This window comes from Pseudorca crassidens, chromosome 7 (genome assembly GCF_039906515.1).
Source record: "Pseudorca crassidens isolate mPseCra1 chromosome 7, mPseCra1.hap1, whole genome shotgun sequence".
Classification (NCBI taxonomy): Eukaryota; Metazoa; Chordata; class Mammalia; order Artiodactyla; family Delphinidae; genus Pseudorca; species Pseudorca crassidens.
In genome coordinates this window covers 82008547-82031595 of record NC_090302.1, presented here as the reverse complement: position 1 = coordinate 82031595, position 23049 = coordinate 82008547, and the positions used below count along the sequence as shown (strand labels likewise).

At 34.4% G+C, this 23049-nt stretch overlaps 1 protein-coding gene and 1 long non-coding RNA gene across 5 annotated transcripts in view; one reads left to right on the top strand and one right to left on the bottom strand.

Annotated features, from left to right (window-relative positions):
• GKAP1 (G kinase anchoring protein 1) overlaps window positions 1–20034 on the top strand; it is a 79936-nt gene extending 59902 nt beyond the window's left edge. Inside the window, exons 8-13 of one of the 4 annotated variants that reach the window (XM_067744699.1) lie at window positions 1442–1598; window positions 9328–9425; window positions 12947–13010; window positions 16314–16384; window positions 16892–16969; window positions 19713–20034. In XM_067744699.1, coding sequence (XP_067600800.1) covers window positions 1442–1598; window positions 9328–9425; window positions 12947–13010; window positions 16314–16384; window positions 16892–16969; window positions 19713–19760 — 516 coding nt within the window. In that variant the 3' untranslated portion in view covers window positions 19761–20034. Of the gene's footprint in view, window positions 1–1441; window positions 1599–9323; window positions 9426–12946; window positions 13011–16313; window positions 16385–16891; window positions 16970–19712 lie in introns of all 4 variants that reach the window. The other 3 variants (XM_067744698.1, XM_067744700.1, XM_067744701.1) reach the window with 3 other exon arrangements.
• Window positions 19399–23049, bottom strand: part of LOC137227985 (uncharacterized) — a 45921-nt gene continuing 42270 nt past the window's right edge. Inside the window, exon 2 of the long non-coding RNA XR_010945098.1 lies at window positions 19399–22665. This is a non-coding gene — a long non-coding RNA (uncharacterized lncRNA). The remainder of the gene's footprint in view (window positions 22666–23049) is intronic.

Sequence of the window (23049 nt, the reverse complement as noted above, 5' to 3'; positions counted from 1 at the left end):
TAAATTGGACTTTGTCAAGATTAAAACTTTTGTGATACTAAGGATACTGTCAAGAATGTGAAAAGACAACCCACAGAATGGGAGAAAATATTTGCAAATCATGTATTTGATAAGAGACTTGTTTCTAGAATTTATAAAGAACTCCTAAACTCAAAAATAAAAAGTAACCTAATTAAAAATTGGGCAAAGTGGACTTCTCTGGCGGTCCAGTGGTTAAGACTCCATGCTTCCAATGCAGGGGGTACAGGTTCGATCCGTGGTTGGGGAACTAAGATTGCATGTGCTGTGTGGTGCAGCCCAAAAAAATTTTTTTAGTAATAAATTCACATGTAGTTTAAAAAACAAAAAAATAACAAAAAAATTGGGCAAGCTATCTGAATAAACGTTTTTTCACAAAGATATACAAATGTCCAATAAGCACATGAAAAGATGCTTAGCACCATTAGCCATCAGGTAAATGCAATTCAAAACCACAATGAATCTCTTTCACACCCACTTCACACCCACTAGGGTGTTTATAATTTGAAAAGATGTATAATAACAACTGTTGGTGAGAATGTGGAGAAATTAGAAGCCTCATACATTGAATACATTAACAAGTTGTAAAATAGTATGGTCACTTTGGAAAACTATTTGGCAGTTTTTCAAAAGGTTACACATAGAGTTACCATATGTCCCAGCAATTCTACTTCCAGGTATATACCCAAGAGAACTGAAAACATGTCCACACAAAAACTTGTTGCATGAATGTTTACTGGAGCATTATTCATAATAACCAAAAGGTAGAAACAGCTCAAATGTCCATCAACTGATGAATTGAGAAATAAAATATGGTGTATCCATCAGTGGGATATTATTTGGCAATAAGGAATGAAGTGCTGATAGATGCTATAATATGGATGAATCTTGAAAACATTTTGCAAAGTGAAAGAAGCCAGTCACAAAAGACCTTATATGGTATGATTCCATTTATATCAGATGTCCAGAATAGCCAAATCTATACAGACAGAAAGTAATTAGTGTTGCCTAGGGAACAGCTGAGGGGAGGGATTAGGAGGGAATGGGAAATGATGCTAATAAGTTCTGGGTTTCTTTTTGGGCTTGATGTAACTTTATAAATGGGTTATGGTTGTACAACTCTGTGAATATATTAAAAACCATTTAAATGTGCAAATTAAATGGGTAAATTGTATGGTACATGGATAAAAAATAATTTAAAAATCAAGCAATACCCAACTCAAAAAACATGAAGTAAAGAAAAGGACATTTGCAAATGTATCTGTACTGGTTATCTTCTGGAGATAGAGAAGAATCAGATGGTTGATTGTCTCTATGTTATTTTTTTTTCATTCTCTATCCTTCTAGTGGCTGACCAGGTTTATTAAATGCATGCATGCACTTTTGTGTTGATTGATAGTAAATCTTAATTCATTTTTGACAGGAATTGAGTTCTTCTCAGACTTTATCACATGATGGAGGATTCTTCAATAGACTGGAAGATGATGTTCATAAAATTCTTATTAGAGAAAAAAGAAGAGAACAGCTTACAGAATATAATGGAACAGATAATTGCACAGCTCATGAACACAACCAGGCATGTAAAATAGAAAATTCTCTTAAAATCACAGTGAAATTATTTTTCTTTTTTAAAAAACCTAAGCAGTGGAACCCAATTATGATTGTATAAAGTTACAGTTTTAGGATATTATCTTAGTCATTATTACACATAGATACTTATATTAAAAAGTATGAAGACTTCTTTAGTTGATGAATATTTATTGAGCATGTGCTATAATGCTAGGTATTGTTAGGCACCAGTGTAGGGGAGTGGGAATATCAAGATGGATAAGACCATCCATGCCTTAGACAGAGTAGTGGGGATAGGAGGAGGGAGACTGGAAAAATATCATTCAGCATGATGAAGGCTTTAAGAGAGAAACGAACAATAAAAAAGGTTTTTGAATAGAAAAGGTAATAGATCACTCCTTGGGTGAATTGGGAAAGGTATATAAATAAGTGACATTTGGGATGGATTTTGAATGGTGAATAACTGTATAAATTGAGAAATGGAGAAAACCTAAGGGAGCTCCAAGAGCAATGGCCCAGAGCTATGAAAAGCCTTAGACTTAATATTCAGGAAACTGAAAAATTCTGCATCTAAGAAGTATAGACTTAAGTGAGTGTGGGATAACATGACTAGAGAAATAGATTGGATTTAGATTATAAAGGTCTTTTTATGTGAAACTAAGAAGTTAGAATTTTATCCTGCAGACCAGGGGTTGCAAACTATGGCTGGTCAGCAGTCTGTTTTGTTTTGTTTTGTTTTTTTTAGCATTCTGTTTTTGTAAGGCTCACAAGCTAAGAATGGTATTCACATTTTAAAATATTGTTTGGAGAAATACAGAAAGAAAGAAAAGATATTATCCTATAGAGACCTCCAAGTCTGCATTTATTGTTCTCACCACAACCACCAGTCTTCTCTTTTACTTCCTCTTAAACTGTGAATCTGTTCTTTACCTTATATTGACCTCCAATACTTACTGGTCAGTCATTCAACAAATTAAACACTGCTGTGTTGTGTTATATAGGACACAAAAGAAGCCAGACTCTTAAGAACTTGTCACTCCAATGCAGCAATAATATTGCTTTATAAAAACACTATACCACATGAAAATCTATTTTCAACTTAGTACGGGAAATCCTTGCCTGCCCTGAGGTACTTGTGAGCTTCTTCCTTTCTGGCATTGAATTAAATTTTGTGTTTTCCTGTCTTGTCTTGACTGTCAAATTTTATGTACAGTGCAAGCAACTGTGTTAACATTTATAGTTAGCATATTTGTTTCCTCTTTTTACATTGATTATGATTTTCCCCGTTGTGGTTTGTATCTTCTTATTTTTCTGAGTCATCTCAGATCATTGTTGGATAGTAAGAATGATATTAATATACTTGAGCAAATAATTAGATGTTTCAGATCTTTTGTAGGGCAAAGTTGGGTACACATAAGTTTAATTAAATTATTAAGTAATGTTAATGATATTTTAAAACCAAAGTGACAGTGCAGTATAGTAGAAAGAGAACAGTCTTTGAAATCAAACCTAATAACACAAAATATAGCACTGCAGCTTATCAGCTGTGTTACATTGGAATGAAATTACCTGCCTTTCAGGCACTGTTATTATGAAAATTAGCGATTATGATGTAAAATGTTTAGCAGAGCATGTTGTACACAGCATGCACTTGATAATTGTTTTTGTACAAGGTGGAAAGTGGTAGATCCAAAAAAGGTAATTCATAGGAATGGAGATGAGAGATGGCTTTCTTAGGAGAAAATAGCTTTTGGTTTTTGTGGGCTTTTTAAAATTATTTATTTATTTGGCTGTGCCAGGTCTTAGTTGTGATGTGTGGGATCTTAGTTGCAGCATGTGAGATCTTTAGTTGCAGCATGCAGGCTCTTTTAGTTGTGGCAATGTAGACTCTTAGTTGCAGCATGCAGGATCTATTTCCCTGACCAGGGGTCAAACCTGGGACCCCTGCATTGGAAGAGTGGAATCTTAACCACTGGACCACCAGGGAAGTCGGAAAATAGCTTTTGAATTGGAATTTAAGGGACAGTAGAATTTGAACATGAAGAAGTGAGGGAGAAGAAACTGGAATGTCAGAGTAAAAGAATGGAGGCAGTGAAGAATAAACCAGTTTAATTAAGACAAAATTCAAAGAGGAGCATAGTATAAATTTGGCATAGTGGGTTTGGAGGGATTGTGGAGGACTTAAAAGCCTGATTTATGATTTAGTCAGGAGATAATAAAGAGTTTTTGAGCAGAGGACAAAGTTCTATATGGTAATACTAATTTCACTGCAGTGCCTAGGAAAAACGGAAGGAAGGTGAAGACTAGTGATAGGAATTGGACAATATGCCATATGGTAAGGATGTAGAACAACAGTAACAAATTACTAGTGGTAATGTAATTTGGTATGACCATTTTGGAGAACAATTTGGCATTAACTTTTAAAGTTGAAGATGATGGGGAGACTGTGTTTTAGAAATTCTACGTTAGATTAAACCCTGAAGACATCTTCAACAAGAATGATTCAAACTCAGTTGTTTGTGACAACAAAATCAGTAGGAGAAATGAATGAGCTACAGCAATACATAGCAACATGGATAAATATCAAAAACATAATCTTTAATGAAAAAAGCAAGTCACCAGGGCTTCCCTGGTGGCGCAGTGGTTGAGAGTCCGCCTGCCGATGCAGGGGACACGGGTTCATGCCCTGGTCCGGGAAGATCCCACATGCCATGCAGCGGCTAGGCCAGTGAGCCATGGCCGCTGAGCCTGCGCGTCCGGAGCCTATGCTCCGCAACGGGAGAGGCCACAACAGTGAGAGGCCTGCATACTGCAAAAAAAAAAAAAAAAAAAAAAATAGTAATTGCATCAAAGCATGTAAACATCTGTGTTGCTCTTGATGTGTTACCAACATTGTCTTCTAGCAGCAGGATATGAGTTTACTAACTTTTCCACAGCTTCACTGGCATTCCCTCTAATGGCCTTCGGGGCTCTGTTTTATCAATTGTCTTTGTGGCATATTTCACTCTTGTTCTGTGGATACCTTATACTCACTATGTCCAAACTCGAGGTCATCATTTACTCTCCAAACCAAGCGTTTGGCTTGACTTCCTCATTTCTGTTTTTGGTTTTATCATTTTATCCAGATATTCAGACTCTGAACCTCCTGTTTCACTTTTCTGTTTTTCAAAGTTGGGGAGTTTTTAATCTTTGAAATAGTTCTCAGATCTATCTTCTCTTCCATTCTTATTAACATTTCTCTAGTTTAGGCTCTCATTATCTTTTTTTTTTTTTTTGGCTCTCATTATCTTTTACTGGTATTATTTCAGTAACCTAATAAGTCTTGCTGCATCCTGCCTTCTAATTCTAGGTAATTTATCTTATACATTGCTAACAGATGACTTTTTAAAAAAATTTTTTGGCCGCACCACACGGCATGTGGGATCTTAGTTCCCTGACCAGGGATCGAACCTGTGCCCCCTGCACTGGAAGCGTGGAGTCTTAACCACTGGACCGCCAGGGAAGCTGAACAGATGACTTTTTGAAAAGCAAGACTTCCATCCTGCCACACCATGTCCCTAAGCTTCAGTGTCTGTTGAATCAAGTGCAGATGTCCTCGACCTGACATTTAAAGCCCTCAAGCTTTTCAAACTGAGAGTCCCAACCCACTTAACCAGTCCTGAAATCAATTTAGTAGATTGCTACCAGCACTAACCAAAAAAAAAAGTTGTCAGCATATATGACATCTGTTCGTATTTTATGAAATTTGTTTCTGTGTATATGTGTATATATATAACATACAAATACATACATACACTGACATGTATGTGCATTCTGGGTCACGATATAAAACATTCCTTAACATGGGTCACTGTCCAGTAAGTTTGAAAGCATTGTTCTACAGTGTAGCTTTGGCCTAAGTAACTTCAGCTGTACTCTTTCCAGTTTTTTCTTCTAGCTAGAGCAGAGCACTCCTATCACAGTGCTGGATCCTTCCCAGCTTTGCTCAAGGTTCATTTCACATGCCGTCTCCTCCCTGAAGCTCTCTCATTGCCCTATCCCAATCCCAAACACAGAAAATCTGGATATGATCTTTCCTTCTTTTTCTATACCTCATAGCATTTTGTTTTTCTTATGGCACATTTCACATAGATTACAAATCCCTTGTGGACATAGACTTATAGACCCTTTTATCTTCATTTTAGTATAATGTCTTCTACTTAGAAGATAAGTTTAAAATTTATTTAATGAAATATAGGACTTCATAAAAATGGGTATACATTAAAACAATATGGTTTTCTGTTTTAAAAAGTGATGTTTGTTGTAGAAATTCTGGAAATAACTGATAAGTGAAGAAATTTTAATAGTGGCAAAAATACTTGAGGGCTTAGTATATATTTACCAGATATTCTATTAAGTACTTAAAATGATTATTTCATTCAGTTCTTACAGTTAACTGTGAAGTTGATAGGCACCTTTATGATCCCCAATTTGCAGATGCAGTGGAAAAAAATTGACCCTAATCTCATTCATTTGGAGAAAACTACCATTGATACTTCGTTGTGGTCCTACTTTTCTATGGATTTACACTTTTTCCCCAATAATTTAGAAACTTACATGGACCACTTTTCAGTTAAATACAGAGATGGTGAGCAATTCAGATCATTAAGTAAGACATTGACTCTTGAACAACACAGGTTTGAACTGCTTGGGTTTACTTATACATGGATTTTTTTCAGTCGAGGTTGGTTGAATCTGCGGATGCAGAGGAGCCGCATATACAGAAGGCTGACTATATACGACTATGTGTATTTTTTTTTTTTTTTTTTTTTTGGCTGCATCACATCTTAGCTGCGGCATGCGGGCTCTTGCCCCACAGCATGTGGGATCTTAGTTCCCCAACCAGGGATCAAACCCGCGTCCCCTGCATTGGAAGGCGGACTCTTAACCACTGGACCGCCAGGGAAGTCCCTGACTATGTGTAGTTTTGATTTCTCAGAGGGTTGGCGTCCCTAACCCCAACATTGTCCAGGGGTCAACTGTAATGTTTTTACATTAAATAATAATGTTTATAGCTAAATTGATTTCAGTTACCCACACTGAGGAAAATTTTTTTTTTTTTTGCGGTACGTGGGCCTCTCACTGTTGTGGCCTCTCCCGTTGCGGAGCATAGGCTCTGGACGCGCAGGCTCAGTGGCCATGGCTCACGGGCCCAGCCGCTCCGCGGCATGTGGGATCTTCCCAGACCGGGGCACGAACCCGTGTCCCCTGCATCAGCAGGTGGACTCTCAACCACTGCGCCACCAGGGAAGCCCATGAGGAAAAAATTTAAATATACCAGTTTGATATAACATTGCTTACTACTGAGGTTGCACACTTACTGAGTTTTTATTGGTCATATGCCTGCATATAGGTGCAACTGTTCTTTCTAGTTTTTTTCATTTACCTTTTGATTTTGTTTCAGTATTTCTGGAGATTTTTCATTAAGTTAAATCTATCAGTCTTTTCCTTTTTGTTTTCTCCCTTTCATACTATGTTCAGAAGAGCTTTCCTATTCAAAGATGTTAGCTAGTAATATTATAAAGAGTTTAATACTTAAGTGGTTTTATTTTTTTTAGTTAAATACTATTTTATATTATTCAATGATTATATACTCAGTATAAAACAATTTTGATGAAAGGAAATTTTTAAACAATAAAGTGAAATCTTCCATAATAATTCTAAGAGAGTTATTAAAATGTTGATGTATGTCCTTCCAGGATTTTTTCTTTGTATATAGTATTACAATTTTGAGATCATACAGATGTGTTTTATGGTTCTGTATCATCATTTTTAGTGATTTCAGAGTTTTCAGTTTGTAAATTTGTCATATATTTAGCCTATATCCTTATTGTTGGGCATTTAAATTGATGTCCAATTTTTTGTTGTAACAGCAGTGAACACTTTCATAGATACTCCCCCCTCGCGTATCTATTTAAGATAAATTCCCGGAAATGAGATTTTTGGGCCATTATAATAGTATGTATATTTCTAATTTTGATCCAAATTTTTTCTTCCATAATCATCTTATACTATCATCTTCTTCACTAATCTCCAACCGGGCTTGCCTCTTTAATATCCTTCAAATTCTGTAGGCTCTTTCCTGCCTCAGGGCCTTTATACCTACTGTTCTTTCTACCTGGAAAGCTCTTATCTCCCTCCACTTTTTACTTAGCCAATTCCTACCCAGTCACTCAAGGTTCATCTTAAGGGTCATGGCCTCAGAGCTTCCCTGATCCACCAGGGAATAATCCACATTATTCCCTTTATAGCACTGTGTTTCTTTTCGTCATTGCTTAAACCTTGGTTTCTAATTGCAGCATTTCTTTATGTAATATCTGCCTCCTCCACCAGACAAATCCCATGAGGGCAAGAATCTTTTCAGTTCTGTTCACCATTGTACACCCAGCACCCAGCATAGGTGCTCAGTGAGTATTTTTGGAATAAAATTGTCACCACATTACTCATTAGATATAGAGAACCAGTATATATCCTTATGAAAAGTATGACTTTGGGTTGATTTTTTTGCATTTAAATTTATTTATTTTGGTGTATGTTACAAGATGGCAGGCATTTAACTTGATTTTTCCAGTTAGCCATTTGTCCCATATACTACCATTATTCTGTAATTCAGCCTTTTCTCACTTCTTTAAAATACCATAGTTAGTTATATTATAATAAATTCTTGTGTCTTAAATCTCTTTCTGGACTTTCTTTTCTGTTACATTGCTGTGTCAACATAGGTGCCATGACATGCTGTTTTAATTATTTTTGCTGTATAATATATAATTATCTGGTAGGCAAATTCTACTGCATTAACTTTTTGTTTCTATCCTGTATTCTCCCAGGTGAAGTTTTGACTATCTCGCTAAGTTCCAAAGAACAAAACTCTATTGAAATTTCTATTGAATGTACAAATTAATATTTAGTAATACTTAGTTTTCCTATCTAAAAACATGCTTTGTTCTGTCCTTTTCAATATTTTATCATTTATTGATCCTGAAAATTACTGAATTTTATTCTTGGGGATATTTTTTATTGCTGTCTGGAGAAAATGTTTTTTCTAGTTATATCTTCTATGTGTTAATTGCTAATATAGAGAAAAACTATTTTTGTTCTATTTTTATTTTTTTATTTTATTTTTTTTTTGCGGTACGCAGGCCTCTCCTTTTGGCCTCTCCCGTTGCGGAGCACAGGCTCCGGACGCACAGGCTCAGCGGCCATGGCTCACAGGCCCAGCCGCTCCGTGGCATGTGGGATCCTCCCGGACCCAGGCACGAACCCGTGTCCCCTGCATCAGCAGGTGGACTCTCAACCACTGTGCCACCAGGGAAGCCCTATTTTTGGTTTTTTGTATTATTTATTTTGTATTTTTCTCATAAGTTTTCAATTCTTTTAGGTTGTTAAGATAGACTAATAACAACTTGTCAGAGACCACTTTAGTATGTTTATTCCAGGATGGAAATATCATTTCAAATTCCTGATATTGTTCTAGGTTACGTTTGTAGTTTGAGATTAGGCATAAATATCTTATTTGCTTGTACTGTACATAATTACATTTATAAAATTGAGTACAAGTGGAAATGTATTCAACAGTTTAGGTTGCTTTAGAAAATGAATTAAAATTGGGACTTTTTTCCTCTTAAACCTTTCAAAAAGGATATTGTAAATCAGAATTGGCAGAACTGTCTTTGTTCTAAAATGTTTTCCCCCTTTAGGAAGTAGTTCTAAAAGATGGAAGAATTGAAAGACTAAAGTTGGAACTTGAAAGAAAAGATGCTGAAATCCAGAAGCTGAAAAATGTGATCACTCAGTGGGAGGTTTGTATATATTTACTGTTGTAAACTAATTCTATAAATTTGTACATTTTCTGTTTTTATTATATTGAAATATGTTTAATATTTGATTGATAGAAATAATATTTCTGCTATTTAGGTTTTTTTAATGCATTAATTATATATAATCTGAATGATAGTATATTTTTACCATAGTAAAATACATATAACATTAAATTTGCCATTTTAACCGTTTTTAAGTGTACAATTCAGTGGCATTAAGTACTTTCTCAGTGTTGTGTAACCATCACCACTGTCTATTTCCAGAACTTTTTCATCATCCCAAACAGAAACTCTGTACCCATTAAACTCCCTATTTCCCCTTCTACTGCAATCCTTGATAACCTCTGATCTCTGTAAATTTGCCTATTCTAGGTACTTCCTATAAGTGGAATCATGATATTTGTCCTTTTGTGTCTGCCTTATTTCACTTGGCATGTTTTCAGCATGCATATCCATGTTGTAGCACGTATCAGAACTTAATTCCTTTTTATGGCTAAATAATACTCCACTGTATGTATATACCATATTTTTTGTTTATTACTCTGTTGATGGACACTTGCACTGTTTCCACCTTTTGGCTATTGTGAATAATACAGCTATGAACATTGGTGTACAAGTATCTGAGTCCCTGCTTTCAATTCTGTTTGTATATACCTAAGAGTGGAATTTCTGGATCATATGGTAATTCTATGTTTAACTTTTTAAGGAACCATCAACTGTTTTCCATAGCAGCTGTACCATGTTACATTTCCACCAGCAATGAACAAGGGTACCAATTTCTTCACATCCTTGCCAACACTTGTCATTTATACAATTTTTTTTTAAACACAAACCTATTACTCTCCTCTTTTCTTAGGCTTTTAAAAAAATCTCTTATTCATCTCAAGTATCATTCTCTTTTTGAACTAATATTTATTCACTCAACAATTATTTGTTGAATGCCTGTAATAGGCCAGGTGCTTTTCTAGACCCTGTGTATGTAATAGTGAAAAAGAGTCAAGTTCCAGCCCTGCTGGTTCTTATATTTCCCTTCCTCGTCTACTCATGCCTTTAAGAATTATCCCTGTTAAAACCTTTTTGAACTGCACCCACTTCTGCCTTAGTTTTTTCTTTGTCATTTATATTTTCTTTTGCTTTTTTTGAGCATTTACCATGTGTTAGGCACAGTGAATACAAAGATGAGTTAGTAAGAAGCTCATAGTCTAATGGAGAAGGTAATCATGTAAATAATTGCAGTACAATGTAGAATTTGTGACTGAGTTCTGACAGAGTGCTCCAGAAGCCCAGAAACAGGAATAAATCCGTTGCTGCTATTGAAACTTGGTAAAGGTTTCACCAAAAAAAAGATAGTTTTTCCAGATAGAACAGTGCATACAAGGCATGAGAATGGTAGGAAATGCATTGTTACTGATGTTTAGAGAAATGTGAAGTTGTAGAAGGTGAGATTGGGGGTGTTAGTTGAGGTCAGTATTTGAAGGCATTTGCATTTTAGACACGGAGAGGGCAGTGAAGGCTTTAGAAGGGAAGTGACATGAGAATTTTTTTGTGGAAGATAATGCATATAGCTGAGGCCTGGAGTGAAGACTGTCTGGTAACAAAATTAACAGGTACTGAGTGTAAGAGGAAGAACACATTTTGAACTGGTTTGGGGAAACGGAACTAATAGATCTCGTTTTGGACATGTTGAGTTTGAAATGGCTGTGGATGCAGGCATAGATGTCAGGATGTTGAACATCTGTGTTGGACACATTGAAGTCACACCATACGTGCGTTTAACTTTGTGTTCTCTTTTTCATGAAGTTAAAAATACTAATGAGGGCACTGTATATTTCATATGTTCTTTATTATAAATTGCACAGTACTAGGATTTTATACTCTTATGTTTTCATAGATACATTTACTCTTCAGTATTGTAAATGCAAAACTATATATGTTATTTTTATCGCAGTATAAAGAATATTCAGGGGTAATTTTGTTCATTTGCAATTTTTGCTTTATGAGCTGGCTTTAGGTCTTGAAGACTTAACTAAAGACATGCTTCCATATACACTGATCTGAACCTTGGAGAAAAGGCTTGAGCTAGAGTTTGATGAGATATTAACATTGATTGAAACCCTGAGAGTGAGAATTTCATAGTGGATACAGTTTTATATTCCCAGTAGATATATTTCTATATTCATAGTGAGTATAGTTGTAGTTGACTGTATTTGTTTTTCCCCTTCATATTTTTATGTTTCCATCTGACTTATCTCCCTCTTTCATTACTTAGCTTCTCAAAAGTCCTACTCCCTTTTATGTTTACTTCTTCCATTCAATGTATTGTCTGCAGTATTACTCAGTAACATTATTGATTTATCCTCAGCAATTTACTGGACAGAGTATTTAGTAAAAGTCATCTATTGGACTTAATTTAAAATACATCAACTTTGTTTTACAAGAAAGATTTTTGAATCTGGTAACTTCTGTACATATCTGTGTACATGTTGAGAGAAGAAATGACAAATTTCTTATATTGATCTGTTTTCTTTCTCTGACCTCTTGTATTTCTATAGTTACTAAATATATTGTTTTCTCTAATGTATTAAATATTTATAAATACTTCAGTGTGTGCTATAAGACACGTTGAATAAGAGTAGTGTAGGGGAAAAATTCCCTGGAATATGGATGTTAATGTGGGAACACTATTCCAAAATTATTTATAATGTATAATTGTGTCATTCATGTAGTTTGAAAAGAAGCTAAGCCATTTTTTTTAAGTTGAAAAATAATTGAAAGATATTTCAGTAAATTACTAATTCATTTCAGCCAAAATGTAAGTAATTCAAAAATTACTTTAAAAATATTTAATGAAATAACAAAAGATTAGTAAAGCCTTAACTGAGCAAATATAAAACTGTGCTGTACAGTAACTACTACACGTGGTGTAAAATTAATACACTACATGGGTTTTAAATACATAAAAGTAAAATTTAAAATTTTTATATATAAAAATTAAATAAAATAAAAATTGTAATTAAATAAAACTAAATACAGTTGAAAGTCATTTTCTCAGTAACACTGGCCACATTTCTAGTAGTTAGCAGCCACATATTGGACAGTGGCCGATAAAGAACAGATACAGAGAGTTCTAGTATAGTACTGGTATAGAACTATGAATCATTTTTCTTTTTGTTTTCATATAATTATTTTGAATTGTATAAGGATTTTATTTGAGGAAGAAAAGAGAAAGACTCTTCAGGAAAATTTAGTTTTTATTCTGAGTTTTCTCCACTTTTACTCTACTCTTTTTAAATACAGTCACCTATAATATTGATTTGTATTATTATACGAGGGATTTAATTAAGTAGTAGATAGTTGTGAATACATTTTCCTCCATCTTTTTTCTTTCAGAAGTAATTTATGTCTTTGAGCAAGCCTAGATTCATAGCTCCATAAATTGGTAGTAAATCATTAATTATACCATTTACTTTTTAAAAATTAAATCTTTTTTCCTTGATTATTAGGCAAAGTATAAAGAAGTAAAGGCAAGAAATGCACAGTTATTGAAAATGCTTCAGGAAGGTGAAAGTAAGTGATTTCTGTGTTTTTAGAATTAAAAGTTAATCTTAAAAATATTTGAAGATAACTTTTCAAGATATATGATTTATTAATTCAACAAAATAAAAAGGTTTCCCAAAAGGATACAAACTGGATATTGTTGATAATTTTATTATTACAAGTCTCCTTTGCAGCACCTTAGTATTACAAGTTTACAACTATTCAGCTAAGAAACTCTTGAAATTTCAATTCTTATGAATTATTGGAGTACATTTAGAGGCAAAACAAGAAAACATTTGCTTAAGATTCTGTTTATTAATTATTAGAGGAGAAGGCCTGTCATGATTTTAGGTTTTCCTTGTACCCCTCCCACCACCACCCCGCACACCCCGCCACCAGCCCCGACTCTTCATACTTTTGCTGCCACTCTAAACTTTTGGCAGTAGATTACCAGCAGGAAGCCAAGGAAATCAATCAAAAAAGATTAGAGATAATAACATTAGTAAAGTTGATGTTATATGAAACCCCCCAAATCAATTGCATTCCTGAATATGAATACCTAGTGATGCTAACCTTGAAAGCTCTCTGAAAATTTTCCATTAATAACAGAAAGGGAAGCGTGTATTAAATTTGCAAAAGAAAATGAACTATAAAAGAGACATAGAAAAAGACATGAATAAATGAGAAAGTCTTCTGAATAGACAAAATTAAGTGTAATAAACAATTTCCCTTGTTAACAAATGTTAATGAAATCCCACATATAGCTCCTGTGAGTACTGTATAGCACTTGAGAAATTATGAAGCTCACCTTAAAGGTTAAGTAAACAAGATACCCTAAATTGTTTCAAATATGAAGATACTGGGAGTGGAATTGTCCAACCAAATATTTAAACTATTAAATAACAGTTATCAAAAACCAGAAATCATGTCCAGCTGAACAGAATATATAGTCTTGAAGTAGAGTCAAATACTTTTTATAACTTTATGACTTTTATAATATAACTTAACTGTTACAAGCTTAACTATGATAAAATAGAAGTTAAATAATAATGGGAAAAGGCATTATTTGAACAATTAGATATCAGTGTCCTGAGATTAATTTAGATATGCATGTCACTGAGCTCCATGTGGATCATTTAATGAATAAAATTATGAAAATAATTGTTTACAAGATGTATTTCTAATTGAAGAAAGTAAGGGTATCATTGAACATTGGATGTATGATTTTTAAATACCTAAAAATAAAGTAATATTCCTTAAGGAAACGTTTGTGAAAAATAAGAAAATTAACTGATAAAAACTTACTCTCAAAAATAGATTAAAGGGGCTTACCTGGTGGCACAGTGGTTAAGAATCCTCCTGCCAATGCAGGGGACACAGTTTCGATCCCTGGTCCAGGAAAATCCCACATGCCACAGAGCAACCAAGCCCATGTGCCACAATTACTGAGCCTGTGGTCTAGAGCCCACGAGCCACAACTGCTGAGCCCGGGTGCCACAACTACTGAAGCCTGTGTGCCTAGAGCCCATGCTCTGCAGTGGAGAAGCCACTGCAGTGAGAAGCCTGCGCATGGCAACGAAGAGTAGCCCCCGCTTGCAGCAACTAGAGAAAGCCTGCGCGCAGCAACGAAGACCCAACACAGCCAAAAATAAATAAATTAAATAAATAAAGTTTTAAAAATAGATTAAAAATGGCTACCAGTAAATAATATCAGTGTCCATACTCCGTACTATAAGTAGTCCAAGTAGAACAATTTGATACAGGACCATGACATGAAAAATACAGTACGTTAGAGTTTACAAACTCTAGCATTTATAATATAAATGCAAATACAGTCAGTTATGTTACAGTACAACATGTGTTCCTAAAAATCACTAATCTCTATAAAATCATACAGTTAAAACCACAAAGTTTATGGGGAAAATGGAGTTAGGAGCATACAATACTCAAAAATTTCATCAGTGACACATTTAAAAAAAAAAGGGAACCTATAACAGTAACAGTTTTATACATGATAAAATGGTTGAATACATAAATACTATAATAAATATGGCACTTCACTTTGAAGACAACCTAAAGTTTGCTGTAGAAGTAGGTTTCAGAAGGGTTGCAGCTTGTGTGTGTTAACTGTTAAGTGATGGAAGGATGGAAACTTGGTGTGGTTCTTGACACAGTGCGCTGAAATAGCTGGTAGATATTTGAGGTGTGTGAGTGGGTGCAGTTTTCTTTGTTCATGAAATTGTGCTTAAGCATTAAGTACACAATTCATGTTATGTTCATGTTGTTCCCTGATTTATCAATCTCTTTGAAACACAAAACAGCATTATAGGAAAATTGACTGTAGTTAAAATATTACATAATTGTTAAAAATCACTAGTTCTCAGTGAGTGTGTTTAATTCTGAGGATGGAGGAGTAGAAAGTATAATTTGTAAAAGTTCCCAAGTTGATTCTTAAGGGACTGTGATTTGTTTCTTGACACAGCATCTCACCTTAGTGCATATCATATTAAACTATGAAAAATAAATTTGAATGACAGAGTTATATTGGTGGAGCTCTGATGATATCAGTACTCTTATATATTTGGACATTTCCTCCTTTACTCATTTTATTAGTTTTACCTCTTCAGTCTCTCCTAGCTTTTCAACGTTGAAGAATTAGTTTTTCATGTATTATCCTTTACCATAGGTTAAGTAAATTGTCAGCCATGTGGAAATTTTTAAAGCTTAGGGAACACAGAGGCCAAAGAACAGATCTCTTGCTTCCCCAAAGAGGGAAAAACCTCTAGACGAATGAACAGTTCTAAGACCACAGATGTTATATGATTAACTGTGCTCATATGAGCTAACACTTATTTGATAGTGCTTTAATGGTATGAAAAGTCATATAAAAATAATTCTTGTGGACCTTATGATATGCACACCTTGACAATTTAACAAAACAAAACAAACAAAAACACTCTAAATTGTTTTTAAAATCTTGCTTTAAGATTAGTCGAGGCATTTTAAAGTTTTTTTCCCTATGTGAAATATTTTATTTTCTCTGTCCTTGTCCTTTTTAGTATAAATGGAAAAAATTAATCTTTTGTCATGTCTGTACAATTAATATTTTAACACCACAGAAATGTAGGATTTCCAATAAAAGCTGCTGTGGTGATAATAATGATCAGAATTTACCAGTGAAAATTAAGAGGTATATATAGGGTCAAGGAATACATTAAGTATGAGGACAATTAATCTTTGCCTGACTGTATTGCTGTCTTGGTTCAGTAAAAGTATTGTTAAAGCATCTGAGTGATTGAAAAGATTATACTGCTGTTTTTCCTTTTTTGTCAGTGAAAGATAAAGCAGAAATACTTCTGCAAGTTGATGAATCACAAAGTATCAAGAATGAGCTAACGATACAGGTAAGAAGAACTATATATAGGACTGGTTATAGTAAGCTGTTCTTTAGTCCTGAATTATGAAACTTGACTAAACAAAAACACAGCCCATCAATACTGCAAACCATACTTCATTATTATTATGTAATAGCAAATGATTGAAAATTCTGTTTACTGAACTGAGGGAGGTATGTATGTCCTAAAGAATAGGGGAAGATAAGGTTGTATTTTAGTTGATGTGGGCTGAATATAGAGATAGAAAGGACAGACAGAACTTATCCTGTTCATGGACTTGATTTTCTCCCCTTCCCATCCTTATTCTTTGGTCTTGTCTTAGAACACTGAGCTTGCCCTATGTATCTTTAATATACAGCTGAATAAAATGCCTAATTGAAATTGTTTGTGAGGAGAGAGGTTCTCTTCTAATGCTCATTAATCTCATAGTCAAAAATCATCATTGTGAATGACAATTAAGAGTATTTACCAAAAAAGACCCAAAAAAGTCTTTTTTTATTGAATATTTGGTTATAGGTAACTTCACTTCATGCTGCGTTAGAACAAGAAAGATCTAAAGTGAAAGTATTACAAGCAGAATTAGCCAAATATCAGGTATGCTTTTATAATTATGAAAGTGTTTTCATCACAGATAATACATTTGGAATAGGTATATACATGTGAGAATAAAGGTACTATTTTATTCTTAGGCCAAAATTTATTCACCAAACATATTGATGATTTTGTTATTATTGGTTATATAATTTACATCATAGAAAATGTTAAGTTTATTCTAGACATTAGTATATACAGCAATAACTAAAGTAACTCAAAAAGACCTTTGGTACTACATAGATGATGTGAGATATGTGCCAGTGAACCTTATCGAGGGAAGGTACATAATGACATTTATCCCATTATATAATAAGTTTTATCACTTGGGTACAGCAATCTCTCCTAGATATCTTCATTGTAAAGATATCTTTTCCCCTTTGTAATTAATAAATAATATGTGAAGTTATAGTTTGAGATTGTATGAATATCCTTTTCTTTTTACCCAATGATTTTAGCATCCAGATTAATGATATTTTTATCAGTTATTATTTTGGTAGTTGCAAAATAGTGATTTTTCTAATTCTGTCATTTCGTCTGCATTTACAAGATGGCATTCAGCATTTTTTTCAGGGTGAAGCAGTAAACAATATCAGGGCTTTGTTTCAATATATGTGTATATGTATATTTGTGAATACACACAAACACATATATTTGTATATACATATGTATGTGTGTCTATGTCATGATATAAAATGAGTTAATTGATGTGGGGGTCATAGTCAAAAAAGTTCGAAAGCCACCACTGGTGGCCTAGAGAACATAAAAGTTGTTTAGCTCCAGCTTTGACATGTCATCAATCCAGGAAGGAAGATTCCCTTTGCCTGGGAAGCTTTGAAAAGGATCTTTGAATTATTATTATTTTTAAAAAACTCTTGTTTAGAAGAAAGGTAAGAGTTTTAAGCTATATAACATTGGTACCTCTGTATAGTGGGTATCTACCTTGTAGAAAGTTTTTTAGTAAATTTATTTTTTATTTCCCTGCTATCAGGAAATCTTATTTTTAACACCTGTCATTATACATCTCAAGTTTCATATAACCTCTTCGTACTTTTTTTTCTCTGAACGAATCTTTGCAAAACTTTTATTTGGTCAGGACTGAATAACAGCATTCTCATACTTTTTTTTTTTTTTTTAAAGAAGGTTTGTTGTAGACATGTTTTTGAACACCAAGAGGGAGGTTATGGGCAGAAAAAGGGTGAAACAAAGAGAAGCTGCCAACATTATTAAATGGGTCTGGGTTCCATGTGCCCTTGATATAACCACCACTCTAAAAAATGTGCTTTCACAGACAAGTAGTTCCCAAACTTGGCTGATCATCAGAATTTCTTGGGAACTTTTTGATTGTTCAGCCCACTACTAATCATCATAAGTAAATAGGCTGGGACAAAGTCTAGAGATCAGAATTTTTAAAATATTACTACTTAGGTGATTCTAGTAATTAACCAAGTTTGAGTATCATTGCCATAGTTTACAAAAATGTAGAAAAATTATAAAATTATTATAAATGCATCAAACCATTATTTATGGTTAAAATGGAGGGTAGAATAGTTATGGATGATTAAATTTTTTTGTACCTTTGTGCTTTCCATATTTTTAAAATGATTATTTGCTTTTTGAATCAGAGTAAGGCAGAAAATGTTGTTAAAAGTAATTAATGAAAAATACTTCCTGTCTTTTAAGCCACCTTTCTCTTTCTTTGGCTCAAGTCAAATACCATTGATGGCATTTCATTTGGAGGAAATTAAACAGATTTATATATGTCACTGAGCAAATATGAAAAGTACAATCTTTTCAACCCACTGATGAACAAAATCAGATTTCTAATGCTGTCTTATATGAACAAAACTATACAGAACTTGAATTAGAAATTGAATTAGCCAAAAGGGTAATGAAGTGAATCACCAAATTTGCTGATCATATGGAGCAAATTGTCTATTTTGATCAATTTTTTTTGGCTGCATTGGGTCTTCGTTGCTGCGCACGGGCTTTCTCTAGTTGCAGCGAGCAGGGGCTACTCTTTGTTGTGGTGCACAGACTTCCCATTGCAGTGGCTTCTCTTGTTGTGGAGCATGGGTTCTAGTCGTGCAGGCTTCAGTAGTTGCAGCACGAAGGCTCAGTAGTTGTGGCATACAGGCCCTTGAGCACGTGGGCTTCAGTAGTTGTGGCGTGTGGGCTCAGTAGTTGCGGTGTGTGGGCTCAGTAGTTGCGGCGCGCAGGCTCTAGGGCACGTAGGCTTCAGTAGTTGTGGCGTGTGGGCTCAGTGGTGTGGCTCGCAGGCTCTAGAGCATGGGCTCAGAAGTTGTGGCTCACGGGCTTAGTTGCTCTGTGGCACGTGGGATCTTCCCAGACCAGGTATCGAACCCTGCATTGGCAGGTGGATTCTTAACCACTGTGCCACCAGGGAAGTCCTGACCAAAATTTTTATTAAAAAAAAAAAAATCTGGGACAGTGCAAATGAGCTCTGAAAAATAAGATACTGGTGATCAGACTAAGTCCGGACCAGTTCAAATAGATAACTGTTTTCTACAACCTACTTTAACCGTTTGTAAAAATAACAACGGTTATTGCTATTTAAAATACGTAAAAATAATTTAGTGGTATGTTCATTCAAATTTGCAACAAACTCAGAAAAGAAGTTCCTTCCTTTTCATAGTCAAATATGCCTTTGATCTCATTTATTCTTGAAAAGAAAATGCCCCCAAAATGTTATTTCCTCAATAATTTACCCTATTTTTCTTTACAGGGTGGCAGAAAAGGGAAAAGAAACTCTGAATCCGACCAGTGTAGGTGATTCCATTAGCCTTTGAGGTCAACACAAAAATTAAAACTTTCAGGGTTTTGCAAAAATGTATATATTTAATGCTGTGCAACTGCTGAACTATGCAGTTTTTGTTGAAGAAACTTAAAATGATAGCTCACTAATGGTTTATAATTTTATGTCCTTTTGGCTTAAAGTGAAAAGAAGAAAAATAGAATTCCAGCACAACTCAATGATTATTGTTTACTATTCGTACTTCTTATCACTTTACTTTTTCATCAGTCAATAAAATTAATTTACTCTTCCATTAATGTTTGATTTTTTTAAAATTTCAGAAACAGTGTGAAAGTATTGTTTTTGCTTATAGCACAATCAATTTAATTGGATTTAAGCTCAGTGAATATTTACGCAGCACTTTGTGCATGCTAAACCCTACAGAACGTACAAGATATCCTCAAATGGCTTATGCTCAGGGGAAATAGAAGGTGGGGGTGGGTAATGGCAGCAGCAACAAAAAATTACCATACATATTAGAGTGTGATATCACATTGTTTGGAAATTGAGAAAACTTGCATGAGATATTGGGTTGGCCAAAAAGTGCCTTCGGTTTTTAAGTAAAAATAAAAGACACATTTTTCATTTTCACCAAGAACTTTATTGAACAATGTATTCACCCTTTTGTTCCACTACCTTCTGCCATTTTTCAGGCAACTTCATAATTCCATCTTCCCAAAACTTTTTTATCTTTTTGAGCAAAGAACTGTTCCAGGTGCCTTTTACAGTCTTCCAGGGAATTGAAATTTTTTCCATTAAGAATTTTGTAAAGACCTAAATAAATGGAAATCCAAAGGTGCAATGTCTGGTGGAATACAGCGGATGAATCAGAACTTCCCAGCTAAGCTGTAACAGTTTTTGCCTGGTCATCAAAGAAACATGCAGTCTTGCGTTATCCTAATGGAAGATTATGCATTTTCTGTTGACTAATTCTGGATGCTTTTTGTCGAGTGTTGCTTTCAGTTGGTCTAATTGGGAGCAGTACTTGGAATTAATCGTTGGGTTTTCTGGAAGGAGCTTATAATAGAGTACTCCCTTCCAATCCCACCGTATACACATCACCTTCTTTGGATTGAAGACAGGCCTTTGGTGTGGTTGGTAGTGGTTCATTTCACTTGCCCCATGATGTCTTCTGTGCCACATTATTGTATAGTATCCACTTTTCATCACTCATCACAATTTGTTTTAAAAATGGAACGTTTTCATTACGTTTAAGTAGAGAATCGCATGTGGAAATAAGGTCAGGAAGGTTTTTTTTCGCTAAACTTAGGTAGAACCCAAACATCTAAGTGATTAACATAACCAAGCTGGTGCAAATGATTTTCAATACTTGATTTGGATATTTTTGAGTATGTCGGCTATCTCCTGCGTGGCATAAAGTTGCTTGTTCTCAGTTAATGTCTCGATTTGAGCACTATCAACTTCAACTGGTCTACCCAACCATGGAGCATTGTCGAGCGAGAAATCTCAGGCACGAAACTTTGCAAACCACTTTTGACACGTTCAGTGAGTCACAGCACCTTCTCCATACACTACACAAATCTTTTTTTGCATTTCAGTTGCGTTTTTACCTTTCTTGAAATACTACAGCATAATATGCTGAAAAAGTTGCTTTTTTCTTCCGTCTTCAATTTTAAAATGGCTACACAAAAATTCACCAATTTTGATGTCTTTTTTAAAATGCACACTGATATGACAGCTGTCACATACAATCTAACAAAATTGTTTTGAATGAAGTTAAAGACAACTAAGTGCTACTAGAGCCATCTTACGGAAAAAACCGAACAAACCTTTTGGCCAACCCAGTAGTTTTTTGGAAGGTGGATACCTTTTCTGTAAATTTTTTGAGAAGCATCCTAGGCAGAAGGAGCAAACTCTGGGCTGAAATATTTATTTAAAGGACAGTCTGGCTTGAGGACAGAAGTGTGACACACTGAGAATAGGAAGAGTGTTGATGTGGGGGAGGAATGAAGATAGATTTTTTTTTATTCATATAATCAGTTTATGGGATTTTTTTTTTTAGTGTAGTCAGTGAAATACAAATATGATTCATTAAAATACAGAGTTTTTTGCTTTATAACAAAGGCAAACACATAAATACTGGTATTGGCCTCCAAAACCAGCATTATATGAAAGACTCCAATTCATGACAGTCTTTAATAAGAAAAAATACTTAATGTCATCATTGTTTATATGTCTGGCTTCTTCCATGCGGTTACATGAACCTTGCAAAGAATTGTGGCTTATTATTATTCTCAACACTTAGTTCTCTATGTATCACAGAGTAGATGTTAAATAATTATTTGTTTAATTAATTGATAAAGTGGTAAAGCTTTTAAAGATAGTTTTCCCCTAATTTTACCTTTGATTAAGAATAGGTACCATCAAAACCTACTTAATTACTTAAATATATTTGGTAATCCATGGTACCAGATTTTTTCAATCCAGTGATGAACAAAATCAAATTTCTAATGTTGTTTTATAGGAACAAGCCAGACAGAACTTGAATAGTTTCAATTATAATTGAATTACCCAGGTAGTTAATGAACTGAATTACCAACGCCTATCACATTATCATCTGCTTTTGATTATTTACCTATACACTATCCATTTGGTACATTATCTAACATCTAACACAGTGCCTGTTACATGGTAGACACTCAACAGATACGCCATTTTCTACTAGTGTATATATGGTTTAAAATCACCTGAGCACATAGAAAACTTCATTGATATCCTGTTTTGTGTTGGGTATTCTCTGGAGTACTGCACTCATGACTTTGTTTTTCCTGCTGATTTTTTTCATTGATTGTTGTATCCAGTTCTGTGGGCTTAATCTGTCACTTCTAGGCCAATGTCTCAATTTCAACAGAGAAAGCTTTATCTAGTAAGAGACAGAAAAGACAATCAGTTGATTTCTTCTGTTAGATTGATTTCTCAGGCATCCCCTTTTAATAAATATCTTTACTCAGATTCTTTTCTGCTTCCTGAATATGCAATGAAATTATTGATAGCTTACTATGTGTTAGGCATTGTGCTAAGTACTAGAGATGCAGATATCCACAATCAATTGGAAGAACATAGAAATGTAAAGAAATATTCATAAAATATTCCAATAAACAATAATACTGATGTATTCAAATTGCTGTTGGTGTACAGAAGAAAATACATCTTACTCTTTTAAACATTTTAGACATCTTCTTTGGGATTTTTGACATTTTCTATAGTGTGTTAGTAAAGCCAACACTCTTGAACTAGAGCTTTGTTC